The sequence below is a fragment of the Clinocottus analis genome, unplaced genomic scaffold (genome assembly GCF_023055335.1).
Source record: "Clinocottus analis isolate CAN_PGR_092001 unplaced genomic scaffold, fCliAna1.0.p SCAF_8, whole genome shotgun sequence".
Classification (NCBI taxonomy): domain Eukaryota; kingdom Metazoa; phylum Chordata; class Actinopteri; order Perciformes; family Cottidae; genus Clinocottus; species Clinocottus analis.
Window position 1 is genome coordinate 2,939,845 of NW_027176240.1, and position 25,168 is coordinate 2,965,012.

Here is a 25,168-nt window from a genome sequence, read left to right on the forward strand (position 1 = left end):
CCCTGGAGAGTTGGCTGTGTAGTTTTTGACACGGTGACCGCGGCGGCTGTGGCTCTTCCCTATCTCGAAAGAGACTTTTCTTCAAAAGAGTAATTACACTCTTAAAGCAAATGCATTTTAATCGCGCAACTACCGCGGCGAACATCAAGGGAGTCCCGACATCACAACGCATATTCACAAAAATGTCGTAATGGATATTGTTTAGTCTGTAATTACCCTTTTTCCTTTCTTTTTTTTTTTTGTGCAAATTACCGTGATTTTTTTATTTTTTTTATTTTTTTTTAGCACTCCTCAGATTCTCAAACGTTCACAGAATTGTGCCTCGGGCAGTAGAGGAGGGTAAGTGCATTGTTTTTAAGGATTTCTCAACTGATAATGTACAGTCACAGCGAAAAACAGGAAGACTGTCTTCATGTCGATGTTTTCAGTAGATCATGATCATTTTTTTGGGCGGAAAACAACTTTTTTCACTCTGTCGGTTCAGTTTTTAAAACTTATTAATTGATTTCTTTGTCTTCTGCCCGCTCCTCTCACTGTCCCCTCGGTTAATTTGGAAGGAGAGTCTTTTATTCTTTACACTGCTAATCATTTTTCATTCATTTTGACGCGCGTGATTATTCTTTTGTTGCACTCGTTCTTGAATACGACGCCTCTGATCTCCGTTAGATTTTCTCCTCCGGCATGTCTTATCGCCGCTTTTCAAAAGCGCCAGCCGCTTTTGAAAAAAAAAAAGCCGCCGACCCGGCAGGTGATGTTCAGGTGTGGAAAACAAGAGGAACCGGAGCGGTTCACAGCTGCTCCTGTCACAGTAGATAGCAGTTACAAACATATATCCAATTACACCCGACGGTGTATCTTTTTACAGTGTAGGTGTGTCAGCCGTAGCGGTTAAATATCTACATTTATTTACACCTAAAAGAAATGTTGTTTGTAAGTAATGTTGTTTGTAACTATTCATCTCAGCTAACGAAGACTCACCTTTGGTGGGAATGAAAATCTCAGCAGGAGACTCGCTTTCAAAAAATGTTTCAGAGTCAGAAATAGACTCGTCACCAGATAAAAGTGCCTGCCCTAAATTCACACTTCAATAGATTCAACAGCCCGAGGAGAAGGTTTTCCATGGTATTAATGTTTGATGTAATGATGTGCGTGTGTGTGTGTGTGTGTGCGCGTGTGCATTCAAATGGCATAATGCTGTTTAAATATACAACCTTAAAACTCCATATCTGTCATCATGCGTTACATTCAGGCACCTCAGTCAGACATCTGTTCACTCGTCATCGCTGAACATCGGACATATTCTCCGTACTTTACACCGTGTACCTCTGCACAACTTTTTGCAAAACTTTTTGCACATTCCTGCACAAAACTACACATCTCTTTCATTTTTAAATAATATTCATATTTATATCATTTTTTTTCGTTTTTTTGCCGTTTTCTTTCATTTGTTTTATTGTCAATTTGAATCATTTCCTGAGTGTTGCAGCTCTCGTTGTGTCTTATTTTACCTTGATACGATTTGCGTTGTGCATCAAAACACAAAGGCAAGTTGATGCGCGTTAAAGCCGACTTTACATCCAGCAGCAATCGATGAAGCTCCGCCCACACTGCCGCACCAGAGCACCGGTTGCTTGTTTATTCAAAATGTATTAATACTGAACGTGTCTCGACAATGCACACCCTCGGGTCCCACGCAACACAATACACCCACCGAGTGTGAAGTGGATCATGTGAGCGGTTCTCGAGATATGCCAAGAACACACACACACACACACACACAAACACACACACACACACAAACACACACACACACACATCCAAACAGAGATTCTTTGCTTTGTAATTAGATTTAATTGTTCTAACCTGCTCTGAAGCTGTGCAGCAGCAGCAGCTTCTTTCATATTTGATGTCGGAGATCTCAGAGTGTTGATTCATATTAATCTCTGCAGCTACAGAATTGACTTTCGCCTTTAATCTTAGAGTCCATTTCGTCCACTAGGGGGCAGCAAAAACACGCTTTAAACAGAACATTCACACATCGTTGCCTTTTAAAAGTTGATCGTGTAGCGGGCAGTTGCTTATTTACACATGCAGCAGACCTGCAGCCACATCTGCATTTATCTGGAGTCGTGTTTCCTTATTTTGTCCTTTGAGCTTCTGGTTGGGTCTCCACAAACTCCTGAGGCGGGAAAAAAATAATAAAACTGGTAATTAGAAGATGCTGAAATCTTCAGTGAGTTATTGCCAAGTGCAATCCCGTTTTTATGCATATTGTTAATACAAAATAATTGGTTATAGCAGCTTTAACAACCCTGCTGTGTTTTTACCCTAAAGCCTCATCAAGAGAAACTGTAACCTTCAAAACTTAAAGTTCAATCACGCCTGTTTGGTCATAAACTTCAGGAAGTTTGTGGAGGTATTTGCCTTAAGTAGTAAGCAGTATTAGTATAAAGATAATCACATAATGTTGCACCAAATATCTCACTTTGGATGCAACTGGAACAAGAAGCACTTTGCATATTGTGAAAATTTCAAAAGAAATCAAAAAGTACAATTCAAACATCATCATTCATACACATCTTCCACTTATATTGTATTTGGATGTGACAAACTCTGTGTAATTCCCGCCTTCGTCCACTAGCTGGTGCTATTTCCCCCCCACTACAGCTTCAGTCATGTGCAAACAACCTCTGTTTCTAAACCCCTCCTCCCCGCTGTGTGTTTTACACTGAAGTGCCTCCCCTGCTGATGTTGTAATTTTGTTTTTTTCCACATTTCAGGGCTCAGAAGACGCTCTCTCATCCCTCTGATGTCAGCACGGTGTCCTTTCCATTACAAAGCGGGAGAATCAGCAAGCCGCTCCCGTGAGGACGGGTCTCTGGAGTGGACACGCAGCCCTCCTGTTTGAGCTGACGGATCATTTCGGTTCAACATCCCTCCCCCCTTTCCCTCCTCCCCATGTAGCAGATACTGACTTTGATGTTAACTTTATATCCCTGCAAGACGGTAGAAACATAAATAAATATATAGAACTGACTGTGTGGGCATATTTGTCGGGGAGGCGCAGGAACAAAATGGCACAATGGGCAAGGTTTCAACTTTGTTGTCTGGGCTGGAATTTCCTCCCTGACATATCAGCGTGACATTTAATCTGACATTTAATCACTGGCCTTTAGCCTCAACCTAACATGAGCTAAATCCAAACCAGAGCCTACAACCTTCATACCTGTGAATGGCGGCTGACCTGAAATGACTCTTAAAGGGTAGCTTTGGTATTTTTCAACCTGGACCGTATTTACCAATGTTTTTGTGTCTAAGTGACTAATGGGGACCATTTTTAAAAAAGAAATTGGTCCAGTAATGAGGGCCAATGCTGTTATGTCATCATATTGGGCAATTCTGCACCACCGATGTATGTTCACCACAAGAGCTTTTGTTGTTGTTGTTGTTGTTGTTGTTGCAACTGACGGGCTCTGAATTACATTATTAATGTCTGACAACAGTATTGAAAGGACAATGCAGAGAAATAAAATGATTACCTTTGACTTTTCTCTTGTTGCAAGTATGATATCTGGCGAAATGTTACTCCTTCCATCTTGGATTACGCCCGTCGCCATTTTGTTTTTTTTCCGCAACCAATGAACATAAATTACCATATTTGAAGTGTCGGGGAGTGATATAGAGAAGCCGTCGACGTCTCTGATAGCGGCAGCAACCTGTCAATCACAGTAGCCCCGCCCTAGAGCATACTCTGCGTTATGGTCTAAATGGATCATAGTTTACAAAATGAACATCATGCTGTATAGAAGAAGACTTGAGACTAGAGATTGAGACATAAACTCATGTTTAGAATGTTTACTGAGGGAATACATCAAGAGAGAAGTAGAGTCATTTATATAGACTTCTATACAACCAGAGGAGTCGCCCCCTGGTGGTCAGGAGAGAGAATTCAGCTTTAACACATGATGAAGACTTCTATACAACCAGAGGAGTCCCCCCTGATGCTCATTAGAGATAATTCAACTTTAACACATGATGAAGACTTCTATACAACCCGACGAGTCGCCCCCTGGTGGTCAGGAGAGAGAATGCAGCTTTCATACATGAAGCATTGACTTCAATACAACTAGAGGCGTTGCCCCCTTCGTGGTCAGGAGAGAAAATGCAGCTTTAACACATGACACAGACTTCTATACAACCATTGGAGTCGCCCCCTGGTGGCCAGAAGAGCAAATGCAGGTTTTAAGTACTCAGTTAAGACAGGAAATAACTTGCTTTATTTTTTCCTTCTGATGCAGACCTCTGCACACTCATATGAAACAAATCTGTGATACAACAAAAGCAATCGTAATCCATGATCAATACATTTTCCCCTGAAACGGTTTGGTTGTATAGGAACATATATTTTTAGGAGAGAGGACACAAAAAAAACAACATGTGAAAATAGATTCCTGGATGAAAAATATCCCCAAATTGCCTCTTTAACTCTCCTCTTTTCCTCCCGGTGAGGACATATCTTTACTGTAAAGGTTACTCAATAACACGCGCCAGCCGGCGCGTATCACTGGCGCATAATGTCTCTTCGTTTTATCTAAGAAAGAATTGACAAACAGAGGGAGACTGAATGGAGGAAGCAGGAAGATCCTGCGGAGACACCAGATGCGGCAGCGTTGAAACGCTGCGAGCAGGATTCCTGCACGAGCCGCTCCCCTGAGGAGGCGCAGCGGCACGCGCTGCTCTGCTGACACCTGGTGGCGGCCGGAGGTAGCGCAGCCCTCAGCCGACAGGTGAAGTACTTCTTACCTCACAGGTGCTTTATTCTGTCGGTACAATGTTGCCTTCACAGCGTTGTTTTTGTTTTCATTTGTGACTTTTAGATCAGCATTTAAAAAACTATTGTAGTCAATAGGACCCAATTGCAGCAGATATATATAAATATATATATATGTGTGTGTGTGTGTGTGTGTGTCTGTGTGTGTGTGTGTGTGTGTGTGTGTGTATATATATATATATATATATATATATATATATATATATATATATATATATACATATATATTATATATATACATATATATATATATATATATATATATATATATATATATATATATATATATATATATATATATATATATGGTTAGGGTTACATATATATATATATATATATTAGATATTTATATGCATATATATATATACTATATATGTGGGGAAATATTTTATGTTTATATATATATTATATATTCATTCAACGTGTTGCTACGATGCTTGTTTATTCCACCTGTAGTCCTTTTATGTTAAAAATTGTTGGTAAAAGACACACTTATCCTCTGTGTGTGTGTGTGTGTGTGTGTGTGTGTGTGTGTGTGTGTGTGTGTGTGTGTGTGTGTGTCACAACCGTTATCTGCCGATTGTAATGTTATAATCCTTCACGGGCGCATGGTTGTTGTTTCTTTTAATCCCACGGTATCCACCACATCCCTCCAGTTATTGGTATCGATCCGAAAATTGCATCAACTCATTTCGGCCGGACAGTCAAAGTCAGACTTATTGCCCTCTTTAAAAATCTCCACATAACAAGTCCCTCATCTTTTAAATCGATGCTTCTGCAATAGAAAGGAGCGCGGCCCAGATTACAGACCCTGAAAGACGTTATTTCGGCCAATATGCGCTCTCAGAAGGTCATCCGGTGCGACAAAGAACCAGTTGAGAGTGAACAAACTTTAAAACCCACTTTCACTTCCCTGTCTCCTGTTGCTCCGCCCCTAAATGCCAATTAAAAGCGGCATATCCACCGCAATCAACACCACAACACATTAGGACTTAAACAGTTGCGTGAGCCGGCAACTCAAAGCAAACAATCTAGCCTCTTTTTCACTTCATAAAGGGTTTAATCCCCGCGTTGCACTCAACAGTTTGACAGCGAGCGCAACATTTACGTTCACGTCTGGATAATTTCGTGATGGTTTAAGAAGGTTTTCGGCGAACTCGGTTCCCGCTAAATGTAAACAGAGCGAAATCCGCGAGGATCAAACGTATCAATGAGAAGAAGAATGTAGAAAATGTTAAGAAGCTTAAATCTTAATATTTGACAAGATTCCTGTGATTTTTTTGGAGGGTGGAAGGAGGGGGAAGAGGGATTAGAGCACATGGCTCCAAAAAAAAGGACAACAGCGGGATTATCAGAGAAGTTGGTGCAATTATTAGGTGTGATATGAAGTCAGGGACTCTGGCCCTCGCTCTGGTAAGGGGGGGGGGGGTATGAATTAATTTGGGGGGGGGGGGTTATGAATTAATTTGGCGTGTTAAAGTGAAACCAGCAGAAGTTTGGAACTACATTTGCATTGCAATGCATCCATTCTGCATGTTGCTATAACGCTAATGAGTTGTTTGGTGACATTATCGTTGTCCAGATGCCCCGCAGCTCTTCTCCCAGAAGAGGCCAAAGAGTCGCCCCGAAAATCAAAATGGCCGCCACCCCTTAAAATCTCTTCAGAGAAAGAGAGGCGAGGAGGAAAGGAGGGAACTAAACGGGTCATGAAATGTTTAACGGGTCGCAGGAGGCGCCGTGTGGATCAAGTACAGTCGTTGTTTTTATCTGTTTTTGTTCAATTTCTTCCTGTTAACCAAGTCAAGATGAGAATATTCACTGTTTCAGAAGATGAAGGCGGAATGAAGTTATTTTAGTCCACGGAAGGCCCATTTTTTTAGGAAGGAATCGATCACTGTGTGTTGTGTGTGTGCGTATGTGCGCGTGCATGTGTACGTGTGTATGTATGTGCGTGTGTATATATATGCGTGCATGTGCGTGTTTATGTGTGCATGTGTATGTGCGTGTATGTATGTGTGCAAGTGTATATGTGTGCATGTGCATATGTGTGCATATGTGTGTGTAAGTGCATGTGTGTGTGCGTGTGTGTATAAATATGTGTGTGTGTGCGTGTATATGTGTGCATGTGCATGTGTATGTGCGTGTATGTATGTGTGCAAGTGTATGTGTGTGCATGTGCATATGTGTGCACGTGCATGTGTGCATATATGTGTGTATGTATGTATGCGTGGGTGTATGTGTGCATGTGTGTGTTTGTGTGTGTGTATCAGGGTCTACAGGAATTCCCTCACTACAGGATCAATGAAGTAATTATCGTGCTCATGCAGCATTTACAACCAGTGAGGATCACGGTCACTGATTATCAAAGTGTGTGTGTGTGTATGGTGTGTGTGCGTGTGTGTGAAAGATGGGGTTTCCCTCGACAGAGAGCAGGGATTAGTGGATTAACATCTCCCTGGTCTCTCGCTCCGTGGATTAGTTGTATTTTATCTACAAGGTAATCAGGGTTTCGCTCTCGCCTGACAGGACTACAAGTCCCAGTCGCACGCGGCATAGTGCGTCAACGCCGCACACACTCGTGCAGCCGGCCGTCGCATTGACTCAAAGAATCAGAGACGGACGGAGAGGAGCGCGAGAGATAAAGCACAACACTCTGGATTTACATTTTCCTCCAATATGAAAGCCGCCTGACTGAGATTGTCGCCTCTGACCTTTTCTTTTGCTTTTTTTTTTGTGCATTAACGAAGCGCTCCGAGCCTTTTGGATTGCATTCAGGTAACGGAGGAAGACGTATTCGCATTGTTTATTAACATTTCAGAGATTTCTTTAATCGTATTTATTTGGAAAATGACAGCAAAGTTACATCTTGATGCAGAAACATTGCATTGTACAAAATACTTTTAAGCTCCATCCAGTTACGGCTTGTAAAAAAAAGTAATTATTCAAATCTTTATACTCACGAAGGCAAAGCGATATAATTGAGTTTTAGCAAAAAAACACACAATAAATGAGTATTAATACACATATCGTGTACAGTACACAGAGACAAAGCCCACACGTGGACTTCCCATGAATCATTTCAGTTGTTTAGTTTCATTTTGAAGCCCTTTGTCTCGAGCGCCTTTCACCACGGCTGGACTTCTTTATCGGAGACGAACTTCCCGTGCGGGGCCGTGGCGCCGGCCGGCAGCAGCGCCAGGTACACCGGCGTGATGGCGCCCTCCTCTGGCGACTTGGGGGCTTTGTCGCCCGCCATGTCGGTGCGCACCCAACCCGGGCAGCAGGCGTTCACCAAGATCTGTGAGCGAGAGAAAAAAATAAAACGATATTCAAAGCCACATTAGCACGTTAGCTGTGAGGCGCTAACTGCTAACGAAACTAAAACAAACCCCGAGCGAAGAAAATGATGTTTATAATGGAGGAAATATTTATGATATGAGGATATTAAAACTGCATGACAGGAAACATAAAAGGCATTAAGACATTACACACACAAACAGAACACATACATAGGTTGTTAAATTATTAAAACAGAAGATTAAACAGTGAATAAATAGTTCAAATATCAAATATGTGGCAAACAGAAAAGTCTTAAAATTTGATTTAAAAAAAAAAAAAACCCTGAAAGTTGGGAGTAGGAGTTGTCATAAAGTATCCCGCCGGTGATCAAGGACATTAAATAAAAGCTGAGTGCAGAAGTGAGGAGAGCGTCTGCAGCGTTTAAGGACATAAAGTGCATTTAACGTCACATTTTAATGTCTTTTAACGAACTAAAGATGTTGCATTTCTCTCACTTACCCCGTCGTTTGGTCTCTCCTTGGACAGACGGCGAGCATGGATCATGGACAGGACCTGAGGACACACACACACACACACACACACACATAAATATTGTCTTTCTGAAAGTGAAATGTCACATTTCAATCAGCTTCTTTCTCATTTGTGATCCCTGAATTTGACCCGACGAGGTTCGGTAAATTCTCGCGGTCTCTTCCTCGCCGCCGGCCTCCGCCGGAGGAGATTAACTCTCGTACCGTCAATCCCGTCTTGGACGTCCCGTACGCCGTGTCGGGCCAGCCGCCCTTCCCGTGCTCGCCCCTCTGGGCCTGCTGGACAAACTGCTGCATCAGCCCCGCCAGCTCCTCCTCCGTGATGTCATCGCTGCGGAAACGCTGCTGGAGGGCCGGCGTGCACTTGTTCAAGGTGCTGGAGCCCACGAAGCTGGAGACGTTCACCACGCGACCTGAAACACACACAGACACACACACGGTGTAATTAAAAGCCAGAAAAAGATCAATGAAGCACCAAAAGGAACAAAATACATTCACGTTTTACTTTTAACTTTAATTTCAATCCAACTTTTCTTCCGTCTTTTAACCAAAAGTCACATGTTGTTCCTCCCAGACGTCCGTTTTCAGACATTTAATCTCACCGTTGTTTAAAGTTTAAGTCGTTTCTTGAAGGTTTCTATGGAAGCCCATTTTCACCACAAAAAATTATGAGATGAATAAGTCGAAATTATGAGATAAAAAGCCATAATTATGAGATAAAGTCATAATTATGAGATAAAAAAGTCAAAATTATTAGAAAAAAGTCACGAGATTAAAAAAAAGTCAAAATTATGAGATCAAAAGTCATAATTATGAGATAATAAAGTTCTTGATATGCAAATCAAAAGGCAACCTACTATTTCATTTATCGGTTTGGTCCTCTTTCTTCTTTTCAAAGATAAAAACGTAAGTAACACTATAAATCTATTTCCTCATGAAACGCCCGTCTTGGCCACCGGGTGTCGCCACATCTCATCTTTCTCAGGCACATTTTGTTCCTCCCGTCCGTTTTCAGACATTAATAATCTCACCGTGTGATTTAAAAAGGTAGGAAAAGATCAATTTAATGTTTTGGCTTTTCTAAATTGTCCCGCTCACAGTTTTTATGTAATGAACCGAAATTTCTTTTTAGATGTAGAAGCTGAAATTTACTCTCAAAAGAGCGCCAGATTGATGCATTTTTAACACTTTCTCCCCAAAAGAGCTTCACCAGCCGCACAAAATCCTGCTGCAAACACGGCTGTAATGTCATCGTCCATTAAAGTGAATCAACTTGTGTCATTTTTTTCTAAAATCAAGAAACAGTTTTCATCCGATTCGTCGCTGAGCTGCTCGTTCAGACGGCTCGGACGCGCAGGAGAAACCCGTCCGGCCCCGCCCCCTCTTTACCTCCGGCTTTGACGAGGGGCAGGAAGTGAGTCAGCATGTCTCTGGTGGCGAAGAAGTTGGTCTTCAGGGTCACCTCGGCCTGGACCGCGAACGGAGTCGTGTCCGCCGCTAAAGAGAGACAAGGGAGATGATGTCATCGCCACCTCATTTCATGCTTTTAGGGGATTAAAACTGTACGAAATGCACTTATTGGAGTGCTTTGCATTCAGACAGCATGTTGTATCACTTGTTGAAGATCACTTACATACAAGATTCAAGACATTACTTTGTCATATGCACACACACACACACACACACACACACACACACACACACACACACACACACACACACACACACACACACACACAGAGTATGATTTAAATACTTGTATAAGACTGAACATGGATGCTTCTGGCTCTCTTTTGACAGTATTGATATTACACATTCGTCTGAGTAGTGGTCACATTCGTAATATGAACATATTTAGTAGTCGTACCTTTGAAGGCGATCCCAGCGTTGTTGATGAGGACGTCCACCCCTCCGTACTTCTCTTTAAAGTAAGCGGCGGCGGTGGTGATGCTTGCCGGGTCGTTGATGTCCAGCTGGTGAAACTTGGGCTTCAGCCCGTCGGCGACCAGAGACGCCACCGCTGCCTCACCGCGGCCGCTGCAGAGACACGAAAAGAGGATTAGTGATCACTTTATTCTCACAGGGTGGGGGGACACCGGACCAGACGTGGGACCGGGCGTGCCCTCCTTGAGGCGCCGGGTGCTCGCCCTCTCTCGCTGAGATACCTACACGTCTCTGGCGGTGATGTAGACGTCTCCTTTGTACTGCTTGCAGAGCGCTCGGACGATGGCGAGGCCGATGCCCTTGTTGCTGCCCGTGACCACGGCGACTTTGGTGGTAGCCATGTCTGTTCACGAAGAGAGAGATCAGAGTATGTGAGAGAAGCACTCGAGTGTATAAATGGTACCGGCCATGTGGGCGGGGATTTAAAAAGATTTGCTGATTCATGGTGATGATCCGTCTTTTATGATGCTATCAAGAAAATCCAGTGGGACGAGGTTTACGTTGAACACACACGACTGTCGCTCCCGAGAGGGCGAGGCCTGTTTACTCCATCTAAAGTAAACAATCAGTGTGTATGATGAGGTTCAGAAGGGATAAGAGTTGCTGAGTCATGGTGACGACTTCAGAAAGAGAGCGGCGGGCCGGGGCGAGTTGTTCTTTACATTTTTGACAATCTAGAATGAAGAAAGGTTGATTTGGGAACGAGCGTTTCATAACATTGTTTTACTTATAAAAGGCATTAAAAGTGGGAACCTATACTTTGAACTTTTGCATACTCACCGGTCAATATTTTGCATTGTTTTTGTCACTTTCTTTTTTCTTCTTTACTTAATTTATTTACTCTTACTGAGTTATTTGTTTTGCCCCAAAACGCCAAAAGCCAATTGCTTCTATGTGAATTTGATTAATGTATTTTAAAAAAAGGCTATTTAACAATAAATCCCCAAAATGTATGAAGGGAATTAATGAATAAAGCGCGTCATCAGCACGAACATATAACTTGTGTGACCTTTAGTCCAGATACAAACCTGTAACGTTGCTAACTGGCTTCACAAGGATTCATGCAACAAAGCTGTGCACCGACAATTAACGTTACACAACTCGTTATTTAATGCATTGGATGATATCAAAAGTGCAATTACCCGTTTTAATATTTAAGCTTTTTGGACCGTTTGCCTGCTTTCAGAAATGGCGTTACACGACAGACATTTCAGTTAATAGACGGACCCGCTTTTAAACAAATGCAGATGCTAAATGCACATTATCATGTCAGTGCACGTCTAACTGGCGTGTAGCTGCAGGTTTCTTACTTGAAGCTGGAAGTGCTGAAGTGTTGAAGCTGCAAAGAGGAGTGAAGCGTTCAGGAAACTCGAGAGGAGCCGTAAGAAAAGGGAGGAGCGCTGGCCGTTCAACGGCGCAGTTCTACTGCGCATACCCGGAAGGAAAACAAGCTAACCACGTGGGTTTGACCCATGGAGCAGCCGTACGGGAACGAGACTTCGTCCAAATGAGATAATAACTCGGTATTGTGCTTGGTGCTCGTTTATTACCACTTCATAACAGTAATTAGGCGCGTTTTATAATTAATTTATGATTCATAACGTGTTTGTTGGTTATTTACTTTGGATTTTAAGCTGTGCGTTGTCATGTTATATTAGTATTGAATGGGTTAGCAGACGTACACTGAAAGCATTCAAACCTGAATATATTGTTTAACTATTACACACCCAGAAGCCAGTTTATTAGGTACAGCATTCACGTGACAAGTGTGATTTAGTGTACCTAATAAACTGGGAAGTAAACTGATACACAGTTCTAGTATTTGCTCAGCAAATGAGTGTTTACAGAATACAAGAGCTTGGTGATATGTATATTTATTATGTTGATTAGTTATCCATCTCAAAAGCAAGTTATGGTGTTACTGTAAGTCTCCAACACCTCAAAACGACACCAAATGTTGTATATGAAATTGCTGTGGGGGTCACGTGACGTCACGAGCATCATTCATTGTGTGTGAATGTGTGTGTTTGTCGAACACAAGGTGGTCCGGCGTCCAGGTGGGGTCATGAGGGGTCATCGGGCCGGACGGGCCGCGAGGAAGAGGAGGAAGAAACGAGAAAGCGTCGTCCAGTCGGGTACAAACCGATCCAACGGCGGTATTTACGCTTTCTTAAATGTTTACATAAGATAGATAGATAGATAGATAGATAGATAGATAGATAGATAGATAGATAGATAGATATACAGGTAGGTAGGTAGGTAGGTAGGTAGTTAGGTAGGTAAGTAGGTAGGTAGGTAGGTAGGTAGGTAGGTAGGTAGGTACTTTTTTGATCCCCTAAGGCAAATTCAGGATCCAAGTAGCTCAAGACATCACACACACATAATATAAACATACACTCACTACACACACACTATTAAAAAGGATTGTCAAAAAAATTAAAACACACATATCAGATAAAATAATCCTTTATTAGTCCCTCAGTGGGTAAATTACAGGATTACAGCAGCATTGCTCAGAATTAAATAAAGATAAAAATCAAGTAATATAAATAAACAGAACGGTAATGAAACAAAATTAAAAATTAAATATACAGATGGAATAAAAAATGTGTATAAAAGTTCTGAAACGTACTTGAACGTACTGGATATTGCACGTATTAGTTACTGCACCAGGACACGAATCAAAGTGTTCATTTAGCTGCCGCTTTTATCCCAAAGCGACTTACAATATTCAACCGCGAGAACAAACTCAGACCAACAAGAATCAGAAAAGTACAATTTCTTTAATAAAGTCAAACTACAAAGTGCTCTCAGTAAGAGACATCTAAGTAAAGATGTGCTCTTAGTTTGCGACGTCAGATTGCAGACGCTTGCGTTTCCCTGCTGGAAGCTGTTTTCCGCTCAGTCGGCTCTTTTCCGCTCCGTCTCCTCAGCCTCTCTGAGTCATCAGCTGCAGTACGTGAGGCTGATGAAGTTTCTTCGCCGTCGAGGGTTCAGCTCCACGCTGCTGCGGCCGGCGCTCTTCACCGGTACGGACTTCCTCCCGTCGCGGCCAATCAGCTTCTCCTGAAAACCTTTTCACTGCACCACACCTGTGTAATATAATCTTGATTGATGGATTGTGTGTGTGTGTGTGTGTGTATCTTTTGTGATCACTGCAGACACGGGGCGAGGACTTCAAGCCCTCGAGAGCATAAAGGTGAGTCTGCGTCCGACTGGATGAACTACGGCACACCTGCGCCGTTTTTATGTTTGTCATTAAACAGACGTTAATAATCACACAATGGATACATGTTTGAGGCTTTATTGTTGTCATTGTCAGCGAATCCAGTGACGCACTTTCCCCTGGTGCCCACGTTGACATCTTTAATGATAGCTCCATGGCTCGAGGCGAAATGAACAACCTGAAAACTAAACTAAACATCCAATCAGACGCCTCAGATTAACCGGTTGTGTAATATTTCTGCATTATTAGTATTTTGTGAGTGTTGCAGTCCGTCTCTTTTGTCTTTGTTCCCCCCGTCAGCCCGGCCAGATGGTCATTTCCCTGCCAGAGTCTTGTCTCCTCACAACATCAACGGTTCTGGACAGCTACCTGGGGCCGTATATCAAGAGGTAAAGTCAGATGTACTCGAATACACGTTTTAACCCGTTACAAACTGTGGAACCAATTGTGCCTCCAGACTTCCTTTTCCCTGTTTTTAAGTGTTTTCCCCAAACACATTAATTCCAAATTAATCCCAAATTGTATATATTTATTCAGCAAAGTCTGTATATCTGCAAAAATAAACACTTTTAAAAGAGATTTTGATACTAACTATGAACATCCAGCATGATATGAGCCAGATTTCCCCAAAAAAGCCTCCTGGAGCGTCAATAAGACACCTTTTTGGAAAGATTAAGACCTAAAGAATCAGAATCTGCAACAAAAATCACAATAAAACAAAGTCTTAGTCTGTTAGGAAGGAGTTTCAGTCAAAGAAACTGTGTAGTTTCTTTGACTGATTTGTCTGCCCCGAGGTTGTCGTAATTGGATTTGCACATGTGTAACTAAAATCATAATTATTATTAATCAGAATAATCAGAGTGTGTACAGTTAGTAAAGCCCTCTGGGGCAAATGTGTGATTTTAAACTACACAAATTAAGGCAGAAAAGAAAAGAAAACCTTGAGTAAATAATGTTACAGCTACGTGGGAGAAGTTTGTAAAGATTTGCTGATTCATGGTGACAATCTGAGCTTTATGTTAAACACACACAGCTGTAGCTCCAGAGAGGGCGGGGCCTCTGGACTGCACCCAAAATACACAATCAGTGTGTAGGATGAGATTCAGAAGGGATAAGATTTGCAGTCATGGTGACAACTTGAGAAAGAGTTTGTAGATAGTTTTGTTCTACAATCTAGAATTAAGAAAGATTGATTTGACAACCAGCGTTTGATAACATTGTTTTACTGATAAAAGGCATTAAAAGTGAGAACCTATACTGTAAACTTTTACACATTAACAAGTCAATATTTAGCATATTTTACTGTATTATCTTCCTTCTCTTTATTTAGGTTTCTTTAACTTTTGAAATCCTTATTTTATTTACTCTTACTAAGTTAATTGTTATGCCCCAAAAGCCAATTGTTTTTATGTGAAACACCACTTGGTAATACAACAGTAAAGTATCACAATAACTGAAATATTAAATATATAGAGACAGAATAACTTATAAGTGTTTTGTGCTTTCCGAGAGCTCAGCTTGTTGTGCAGCGGCAGGAAGGAAGGAAAGAAAGAAAGAAGGAAGGAAGGAAGGAAGGAAGGAAGGAAGGAAAGACAGAAAGAAAGAGAAAAAGAAGGAAGGAATGAAGGAAAGAAGGAAGGAAGGAATGAAGGAAAGAAAGAAAGGAGGAAGGAAGAGAAAAGGAAAGAAAGAAAGAAAGAGAAAAGGAAGGAAGGAATGAAGGAAGGAAGGAATGAAGGAAAGAAAGGAGGAAGGAAGGAAGGAAGGAAGGAAGGACTTGCGTTCCCTCTCCTTCACGTACTGGATCATTTGAACAAAGAAAGAACGTCTGCATGTGTGCACGGCGTCAGATAAAGATTATATTAGATTAGAGAGATTTATTATTCCCGCAGGTCAGGATTACAGCGGCAGGCGGGTTAAAGTGCACACAAGAGACATCGCACAAATCAAACAGCTGTCGTTGCCTCCGCAGCTGGAAGCCCCGCCTCTCTCCCCTGTTGGCGCTCTGCGTCTTCCTGGTGTGCGAGCGCCACCTGGGGGAGGCCTCCGATTGGTTCCCCTACATCGCCGCGCTGCCCGCCACTTACACGTGCCCCGCCTACTTCGACGACGACGAGGTCGCGGCGGTCCTGCCGAGCGGCGTGCGGCGGCGGGCTCTGGAGCAGAGGGCGGCGGTGAGAGAGGTGCACTCGGCTCATCGGGACTTTTTCAGGTGAGACCCGGAGGAGCGGAGCCAGTTCAGCAGGTCAGACCTGCAACTGGCAGCGCAGAGTTTATTTACCACGCAAGTTTAAACATGCGGCTTTAAAAATGCATCCCAATGCATCTACGCATTCACAAGAAGAGAACACAAGACGTGAACACAAGACGTGAACACAAGACGTGAACACAAGACGTGAACACAAAGAGTGAACACAAAGAGTGAACACAAGACGTGAACACAAAGAGTGAACACAAAGAGTGAACACAAGACGTGAACACAAGACGTGAACACAAAGAGTGAACACAAGAAGAGAACACAAGACGTGAACACAAGACGTGAACACAAAGAGTGAACACAAAGAGTGAACACAAGACGTGAACACAAGACGTGAACACAAGACGTGAACACAAAGAGTGAACACAAGACGTGAACACAAAGAGTGAACACAAAGAGTGAACACAAAGAGTGAACACAAAGAGTGAACACAAAGAGTGAACACAAGACGTGAACACAAAGAGTGAACACAAAGAGTGAACACAAAGAGTGAACACAAAGAGTGAACACAAAGAGTGAACACAAAGAGTGAACACAAGACGTGAACACAAAGAGTGAACACAAAGAGTGAACACAAAGAGTGAACACAAAGAGTGAACACAAAGAGTGAACACAAAGAGTGAACACAAGACGTGAACACAAAGAGTGAACACAAAGAGTGAACACAAAGAGTGACCCCATGTGTCTTCATCCAGATCTCTGCAGCCAATCCTGAGCCAGCCCGTTGATGAGGTGCTGACATATGAAGCGTTGAGGTATGCAGACACACACACACACACACACACACACACACACACACACACACACACATCTAAAGGTTGAATATAATCTTTTTTTTCACTTCCATTTGTATTCCTTTAGATGTAGCCACAATATACATAGATAATAAAACAAACTATAATATCTAATACAAATCAAATAAATACACACATTATATTATTATTTATAAAAGAAAGAAAAAACAAAAACAAATATATATATATATATATATATATATATATATAAATATATAATACAAACTTATATATATATATATAAGAAAAAAACTATATATATATATATATATATATTTATTATTTATATAAGAAAAAAAAAAATATATATAATACAAATATATATATATAATTTTTATTTTATATAGATCTTTATATATATATATATATATATATATATATATATATATATATATATATATATATATAATAAAAATAAATGAAAAAACATACATATTTACATATGTATGTAACAGCTCTCCTCCTCCAGGTGGGCGTGGTGCAGCGTCAACACGCGCTCCGTCTTCATGTCTCGGCCCTCCAGCGACTCTCTTTCTGGACCGGACGTTTACGCCTTGGCTCCCTTCCTGGACCTGCTGAACCACCGGCCCGACGTGCAGGTGAACGTCACGCCAAGTACACGCAGGTGTAAACATATATACATATATGTCCATAAATATATATCTATATCATTACTTTTTTCCCAGGTAGAAGCGAGTTTCAACGCCGTGACGCGGTGCTATGAGATCCGGAGCGTTTCCGGGACCGTCCGCTACCATCAGGCCTTCATCAACTACGGTTCCCACGACAACCAGCGCCTGATGCTGGAGTACGGATTCGTCGCCGCCCACAACCCCGACAGCGTCGTCTACGTGGACACAGGTGAGCGACAGCGGGGGGAGAAACCCACTCTGGAGCGGCTCTTGAAGGCATCACAGAGTCGTGTCTGGTCAGCTTTGTGAATGTTGTTGTTGTTGTTGTTGTTGTTGTGGTCCCTCAGATCTCCTCTGTGACGTCTTAAGAGGTGACGGCAGTCTGCAGCAGAAGATCAAGTTTCTCAAAGAGAACCAGTTTCTACAGTAAGACATTCACGTTGTTGTTGTTGTTGCTCCTTATTTTGGGTTAAATAGTTTGTCTGTAAACCTTTTTTTGTATTTTATTTTGAAAGAACCAGAAAGGAGATGTTTAAAGGAACGTGTTTTCTGTCCCGCAGCAGCAGTTTCCCTTCGTGTCTGTTCTCTCCACGCTGAAATAGATGAATCAATACGTCCAGAGACATCTCTATGGAAGCCCATTTACGCCACACACACAAAAAAAATATTAGGACCAAAAAAAAAAAAGTTAGGACCAAAAAAACAAAGGAAAACAAATTAGGACAAAAAAGAAGAAAAAATACAACCAAAAAAAAAAAAAAAGTTAGGACAAAAAAAAAGAAATTACGACCAAAAAAAAGAAGAAACATTTTATTTTGGTCCTAATTTTTTTTTTGTGGCGGAAATGGGTTTCCATAAATATCCGTGTTGCACGCAGAAATTATTAAAAGTTAAATAAGTAACAAATTCGATGCATAACCTTTTCTCCTCTCTCTCCCGCTCAGCGACCTCACCGTGTCCGAGGACGGACCCGGCTGGAGGCTGATGACGGCTCTCAGACTGTTGTCGCTTCCACAAACACATTAGTAAGAACACACACACACACACACACAAAAATATCTGTGCTTAAAGGCGAGCTCCGCTGCTCTAAAGTCTAGTCGTGTGTCACGGCTCGGTGTTGACGGTGTGTTCATTTTATTTATCACGCATGTGTGTGTTTGTTTCCTCAGCCACCTCTGGAAGCCGGTGTTGCTCGGCCGGCTGCTGTGTGAGGAGAGAGAGGAGTGGAGCGTCCAGACGGCCAAGACGCTCTGCCTGCGACTCCTTCAAGACTCTCACGCGGCTCTGGATAAGGTGTGTGCACGTGCACGCCCACACAGACACACACACACACACACACACCTCAAACTATGGATCTGCATCTTTAATATCTGTTGTTTTTAATGAACTTGCCGTGTGTGTGTGTGTGTGTGTGTGTGTGTGTGTGTGTTCAGATCTCCCATCTCCTCCGGCGGTGTGACCGGCAGGTCATGGAGCAGCTCCACGTGGTCGAGTCCCTGCGGCGGGAGGAGAGGTGCATCCTGGGTAGCTGCCTCGAGGCACTGGGAGGCCCGTCGAGAGGCGCCGACGCGGCAAACACGACGCCGCGAGCCGACACCTGATCGGTCGGAAATCAATCTTGGCGCTGCTTCCGGGAGGACGTCCCCCCCAATTCCCCCTCCCAAGATGCATCAGCGGTGACATACGAGCGATGTGTGCCGATGGGCTCTCATGGTGTCGAACGCACCTCCTCTCTCCTCTGGGATCTCCCTCGGTGGGAGGCTGAGGAGAGGAGAGGAGAGGAGAGGAGGCGAGGAAAGGAAAGGTCCTCGGGTGACGGGAGACGGCCTCCGTGTTCCCGCTCTGCTCGTCGACCGACGTCCCGCGACCACAGAGGGTCACAGGTTTGATTCCCCTGAAAGAGGGGGACTGTAGATTTTCAGGTTTTAAAGTGACAGTACACTTCCCGATCAGACGTTGGGTTGTGAAACTCGAGTGATTAGAAAAGACAACAAGCACACGGTACGTTTTTTACGACATCCTCTTAAAATTGCAGTTTGCTTTATTTACACCAGAAGCAAAGATTGCAGCCATCTTTTTGTTTTTAAACTCACGATAAAATGTGTATTTATTGAGTGAAATGAAGCGGGTTGTGGACTCTTAAAGAAATGTGAATGACAGGTTTTTAATGTAAGTTGTAGTTTCCTCGTATGAACTGGTACATATTCGGAAACAAAAGCCAAAAGACTCTTCACCACTAGGGGGGGGTGTTCCTCATCCGGGTCGTGGCGTCTTCCTGTGTTCCTCCTGTCGGGTTTCAGGCCCCTAAAACAAACACTTCACAAGTAAAAAACACTTGTTTCTCATGAAGCGGTTGGAAAAAAGGGGAAGCGCATGGCTCCTGTGACTTTGAGTCCATCCATCGCCGCGTCTCAGAATTGGACGACGGCCTTCCTCTTCTGCTGACGCTGGACAGTCTCCATGGCCACCGTGGCTTCGTAGAGAGGGACCGCCTCCTCGGGTTGAGGTCTGAAGGGGAGACGGACGGGAAAAACCAGTCAGACCGACAGAGAGCGCGTTTTGATTAACGTCGCAACGCGGCGAGTCCTCGCTGTGCAACGAGTCCTCGCTGTGCAACGAGTCCTCGCTGTGCAACGAGTCCTCGCTGTGCAACGAGTCCTCGCTGTGCAACGAGTCCTCGCTGTGCAACGAGTCCTCGCTGTGCAACGAGTCCTCGCTGTGCGGCGCTTTGCTCTTCGTGGACTTTAAGCCGTGAACTCAGTTTTGGAGCGTGACGCCCAAAACGAGTCCGCTGGGGATTGAGCGGCTTCGGTCTGCGACAGTAACTCCAGGGACACTTTTACCCCTCCGAAAAGTGTCGTAAAAGTCATGTAAATGTGTTGTATTCATGTGTTCATGACGTTCATTTACGCTGAGTTTGAAATAATGAATCTGCTTTTAAAAGAAAGACGTTTAAAATATAAGCAGGCACACATAGAGGCATCTCATCTCTCGTCTCATTTATTTGTGTCTTCTCTGTGTGTGTTGTGCGTTTCTACCAAGAAATACTGCATTTTTAAAAAGGCACATTTTATCTTTGGTACTGCCTTTTGCTCACTGAGCAAACTTCAGCGTCGTGACACAGAAAGTCTTCTACCTGAGGATGCCAGCAGACATCTTCTCCACGATGTCCCTCAGGACGTCTGACGGCAGCTTGTCAAGGAGGGAACGGCATGAACCGGACGACGCGCTGACCGACACACACACACGCAGCGAGAAGAGACACAAAAAGAAACAGGATACGCAGGTATCTCCCCTGCTGCGCCGACGAAGCCGTCCACACTTCCTGGTTGAGGAACGACATGGAGGCGGACTTCAAGTGCAGCGTCCTGCAATCTGGAGGATCCAACTGTCGGGAAACACGGCGACGAATAAGAGGATGAACCCACAAAACGATGATAAAAAAAACATTTCAAGCTGTGTTAAAAACAGTTTTAGGGATTTTGTTTTAAAGAACCAATAGGATCATGTGACTCACCTGCAGGTCTTGGTGGGATGTGACCCAGTGGCCCCCGACTCCCAGCACGCTGATGATGTCATGTTTGTGGGGGAGGAGCTTCGCCGCATCCGACTTCTCCTCTTGCAGACGCACTACACACAAACACACACACACACAGCAAAATGTTCCGGTGTCAGGATGTTGGATTGTTTATCGGTGCGAATCGGACACAGGAACACGCGTTCACCTCCGGAGTCGACGACAATGTCCACGCCCAGTCCTCCTGTCTCCTCCAGGACGGCGGGCAGCAGGTCTGACGGGTCCTTAAACACCGGGATGACTTTGGCTTCGCATCACAAAGAGAGACACACACACACACACACACACATTATCTCACGAGTCGATCTGGTTCGTAACGCACTGAAGGACACGCACACGCACACCTGCTGACTGAACGCCTGTCTTGATGCCGGTTGTAGTTCTGGTGTTTTCCCACAAGGTGGCAGCAGATTTTAATTCACATCATTTACTTGGAGCGATTCATTCATAAGGTCTTATCTTGTTGTTGCATAACTTAATGTAACATTAACTTAATGACAAACTGACTTGCAATGTTTCACATTTAAGTTCTTGTTTTTTGTGTGGTCTTTCTTTTTTTTACACATTTAAATCAGCAAATCATAAATTGAGAACTTAAACTTGAAGATGTGTCACTAAAACACATTCGATACACTAATTGTGGTGGATTCAGACACTCGGAGCGACAAACCTGCAGCTCATATTGAGAAGATCAACAAGGAAGCAAGTCGGAAAGGAAAAGATCTCACCTACTAAAGGATCCTGAACGCCTGAGGAGCGTGTGACGGGGAGGAGAAAAGGAGCAGAAAGACGACGGGAAATGATGCAAAGATGTAAAAAAGAAGAAAAAGTGAAAGAGGAGCGAGGCCGTACGTACCGACGCTCGGCCGAAGCTGCTCCAGGAAGGCGTGCTGCTGCGGCGAGTGAGACGTGGTGAAAACCTTCACGCCGTGGTGACAAGCCAGCTGGATGCACATGAGGCCGAAAGGCTGAGGAGGCGGGAACAAAGACGGAGAGACGTTATTCTGAGGTGAACGCTCGCACGTATTTTAATCTTTTTCTTTTTTCTTTAAACGTACGCTGGCTCCGTCCAGGACCAGGAGTGTGTGCCCCGCCGCCACGCGGGCGTGTGTGTGCAGGGCGGTGTGAGCGCCGAGGCCGTCGCGCAGAGCTCCGGCGACGCACACCGAGCTCAGCTTCTCCGGCTTCTGAACTGCAGAACAGAAGAAGAAAAAAAACGTTCAAAAAATTCAGTATTTCGTTGTTTTACAGATTTCTTGACGCCTCGATGACGTAATTTCAAGAGGGATGAACTCTCCTTTATTAACGGCTGTCCAGCGGTTTTAGAAACACCTAAATAAAGCAGCTTGTTGCACAAACATAGTGCATGTTATGGCACCCGCGTTAGTGTGTGTGTGTGTGTGTGTGTGTGTGTGTGTGTGTTACCTAAATAGTGTTCATCTATGTCGATGGTGTTACAGAGTCCAGAGAAGGAAGAGTCCAGAGGCAGAATACCTGGAACGGGAACGTCGACAATGAGATCACACAACATGAAACATTTGTTTAACCTTTAACTTTAAGTCCCAGCATACCCCATTCAGACATTTTTTTGACATAAAATACGTCTTTTTTTCCATTTTTGAACTGAGCGACACAGTTTTTTGACTGAAACTCCTTCCTAACAGACCAAGACTTTGTTTCTTTGTGATTTTTGTTGCAGATTCTGATTCTTTAGGTCTTAATCTTTCCAAAAAGGTGTCTTATTGACGCTCCAGGAGGCATTTTGGGGGAATCTGACTCATATCATGCTGGATGTTCATAGTTATTATCAAAATATCTTTTAAAAGTGATTTTTTTGCAGATATACATTTTTTCCCCAAGACTTTGCTGAACAAATACAAACAATCAACATAAGTATTGGAATTAATTTGGGGTTGAACTCATATTTTACAGCCAGTCGTTCGCTTTTTATTTTGTAATTTACTTGAATAAAAGACGTAACACTGTTACACATGTTGGACTCGACGGCTGAGAATCACAACACAGCAGAAATAAAATGTATATCACTTTCTATTTCTACGGAATTCACAACACACTAACTTGAAGAGAGAAGACATGACAATAATTAGTAAATGATTAGTTATCAGATATTACAGATATATCCGATAACTCTCCACACAGTTCACTGTGCATCGCATCCTCTTATCTTCCCCCAACGACCTCTGTACAGGAATATAAACGTCGTACCTACGACCTCGTCCTGCGGCTGGAAGAAAGACACCTTGTCGCCCACTGCGGAGGAAAAAAAGAACACAACAAATAAATTGAAGTGGCGTTGAAAGGCGTGTAACGGTCACGAAGCGCCGGTGTGAAGCGCGTTTGGTGTGAACGACCTTGCAGCACGACTGCGGCCACCTCTCTGCCGACGGGAATCAAGTCTCTCTGGATCCCCACGTCGTCCAGTAGCTGGAGGAAGAGAGGGGAGAGAGAGAGAAGACATCGGTGAGGCCGTATTGAAGGTTTTTTATTTAATTAAGTGACCTTTACTGGCGTGAAAGTTAGGAACAATACTGACGCAACGTGGCTGCGATTGTAAGGGAATCAGAAGCTGGACTAAATGACCAAAATATGAATAATCTTTGATGTTTTTACAGCGTTTAATCTGGTCATCTTACTTTTAAATTATTAGATCTGAATCAAGTTCTGGATAAAAGATATTTTGGAGTTAACTCAGCTTCATTATTTGTCATTTGGTTTGTTTTATTTGATGTTTTTGAGCTAGTTCCCTTATCTTTTTTTGTTTTGTTCTGTACTCACGGCTGCAAAGTGTAATATATTTATTATCCTGTGTGCAGAGTGCACATCTGAGAGGAGGAATAATTGTATAAAATATAAATATAAAAAGGTACCTTGAGGTCCAGCGGGCTGAGTCCACATGCCTTCACCTGGACTCTGACCTGGTGGCTGCCTAAAACCTCTGGGAGACTCTGGAGGGAAACACACAGATATAAAAGCCTTTTTTATAAGATAAATATCATTTAAATAAAAGAGACACACATATAAGGATTGTCAGGCAGACAGTGTAGATGCATCTGATGCCAGCAGCAATGAAACATGCAGCGTTTCCTTCCTCCAAAACACGGTGGTGACATTTATAAAAACTATAAATTAGAAATGTAGCCAATATTTAATAAAGTGTATTTTGTTCAGCCTCCCAGTGTGAGAGGCTTCATGACGTCACCGTGTGTTTTCTGGACTGCAGGTGCAGCGACAGGCTCACACGTGCAGGTGAGTTTGTGTTGTTGTGTGTCGTCATGTAATTATTATGCTCATAATGATAATAACGCGTCTGTCTGCCAGTGACAGCGTGCAGGAAATAAACGCAAACTCACCGTTTCCTGAATGACGAACTTGGGCTCTGCGTCCGTCGCAGCTCGGCAGTACAAACCTTTCATTACGTCACAATTAAACCTTCTTGATAATAAATAGTCCTCAACGTGTATCCATGAACTCCTAATATTTCTCTTTTCCACTTCCTGCTTGAGTCAGCTGACTTCTTCTTCTTCTTCTTCTTCTTGTTCTTCTTCTGTTTCTTCTTCTTTGTTGCTTACATTTGTATTAGTAAACGCCACGACACCGCCATCTATCGGATGTGGTGGAGTACTGCACCTTTAAATCAGAATCAAAACCATTGATTTGCTAGGTATGTTACACATATGAGGGATTTGTCCAATAATTTGTACAATAGAATTTAAAATATATTATAAAGTGCAGATAAAAGTACTACAAACAAGTTATGTGTAAACACTCTCAGAGTACCGTACAATAACTATACTAATGCAAAGAAAAATGTTACCTTTATAATGAATTTTAAAGTAAAACTGCCATGTGAAGTGAGGGAACCATCATCTCCCAGTATATATATATATATATATATATATATATATATATATATATATATATATATATATATATATATATATATATATATATATATATATATATATATATATCATCCACATTTAGGAATCATACCTCATCACTTCCGCTTTGTATTTGCAATCATATGCAATCAATTCAGGAATAAAGTTCATTCAA

General features: G+C 42.8%; 3 protein-coding genes across 5 annotated transcripts; 1 reads left to right on the forward strand and 2 right to left on the reverse strand.

Moving 5' to 3' along the window:
• Positions 1-7,652: 7,652 nt before the first annotated feature.
• On the reverse strand, positions 7,653-11,953 carry cbr1 (carbonyl reductase 1). The gene is made up of 7 exons (XM_068567956.1): positions 11,916-11,953; positions 10,831-10,948; positions 10,529-10,698; positions 10,051-10,158; positions 8,866-9,074; positions 8,630-8,683; positions 7,653-8,129 (listed from the first exon to the last, which is right to left on the reverse strand). Exons 2-7 carry the CDS (start codon positions 10,944-10,946, stop codon positions 7,956-7,958), a joined length of 831 nt encoding a protein of 276 aa, XP_068424057.1. The 5' UTR covers positions 10,947-10,948; positions 11,916-11,953; the 3' UTR covers positions 7,653-7,955.
• Positions 11,954-12,051: 98 nt separating this feature from the next.
• Positions 12,052-20,487, forward strand: setd4 (SET domain containing 4). 2 transcript variants are annotated; one of them, XM_068568585.1, is made up of 13 exons: positions 12,052-12,128; positions 12,647-12,761; positions 13,539-13,634; positions 13,767-13,804; positions 14,132-14,220; positions 15,804-16,043; positions 16,784-16,843; positions 17,352-17,481; positions 17,569-17,743; positions 17,862-17,940; positions 18,459-18,539; positions 18,684-18,807; positions 18,948-20,487. In XM_068568585.1, the coding sequence occupies exons 2-13, from the start codon at positions 12,671-12,673 to the stop codon at positions 19,113-19,115; spliced, it is 1,371 nt and encodes a 456-aa protein (XP_068424686.1). In that variant the 5' UTR covers positions 12,052-12,128; positions 12,647-12,670; the 3' UTR covers positions 19,116-20,487. The 2 variants fall into 2 exon arrangements, with proteins under 2 accessions (XP_068424686.1, XP_068424687.1); XM_068568586.1 differs by having other exon boundaries at positions 12,647-12,740.
• Positions 19,533-24,630, reverse strand: cryzl1 (crystallin, zeta (quinone reductase)-like 1). 2 transcript variants are annotated; one of them, XM_068568587.1, is made up of 13 exons: positions 24,463-24,630; positions 23,980-24,057; positions 23,464-23,536; positions 23,318-23,362; positions 22,517-22,585; positions 22,150-22,283; positions 21,948-22,059; positions 21,820-21,840; positions 21,240-21,338; positions 21,032-21,144; positions 20,797-20,902; positions 20,651-20,696; positions 19,533-20,022 (listed from the first exon to the last, which is right to left on the reverse strand). In XM_068568587.1, exons 1-13 carry the CDS (start codon positions 24,523-24,525, stop codon positions 19,926-19,928), a joined length of 1,056 nt encoding a protein of 351 aa, XP_068424688.1. In that variant the 5' UTR covers positions 24,526-24,630; the 3' UTR covers positions 19,533-19,925. The 2 variants fall into 2 exon arrangements, with proteins under 2 accessions (XP_068424688.1, XP_068424689.1); XM_068568588.1 differs by lacking the exon at positions 21,820-21,840.
• Positions 24,631-25,168: the final 538 nt, after the last annotated feature.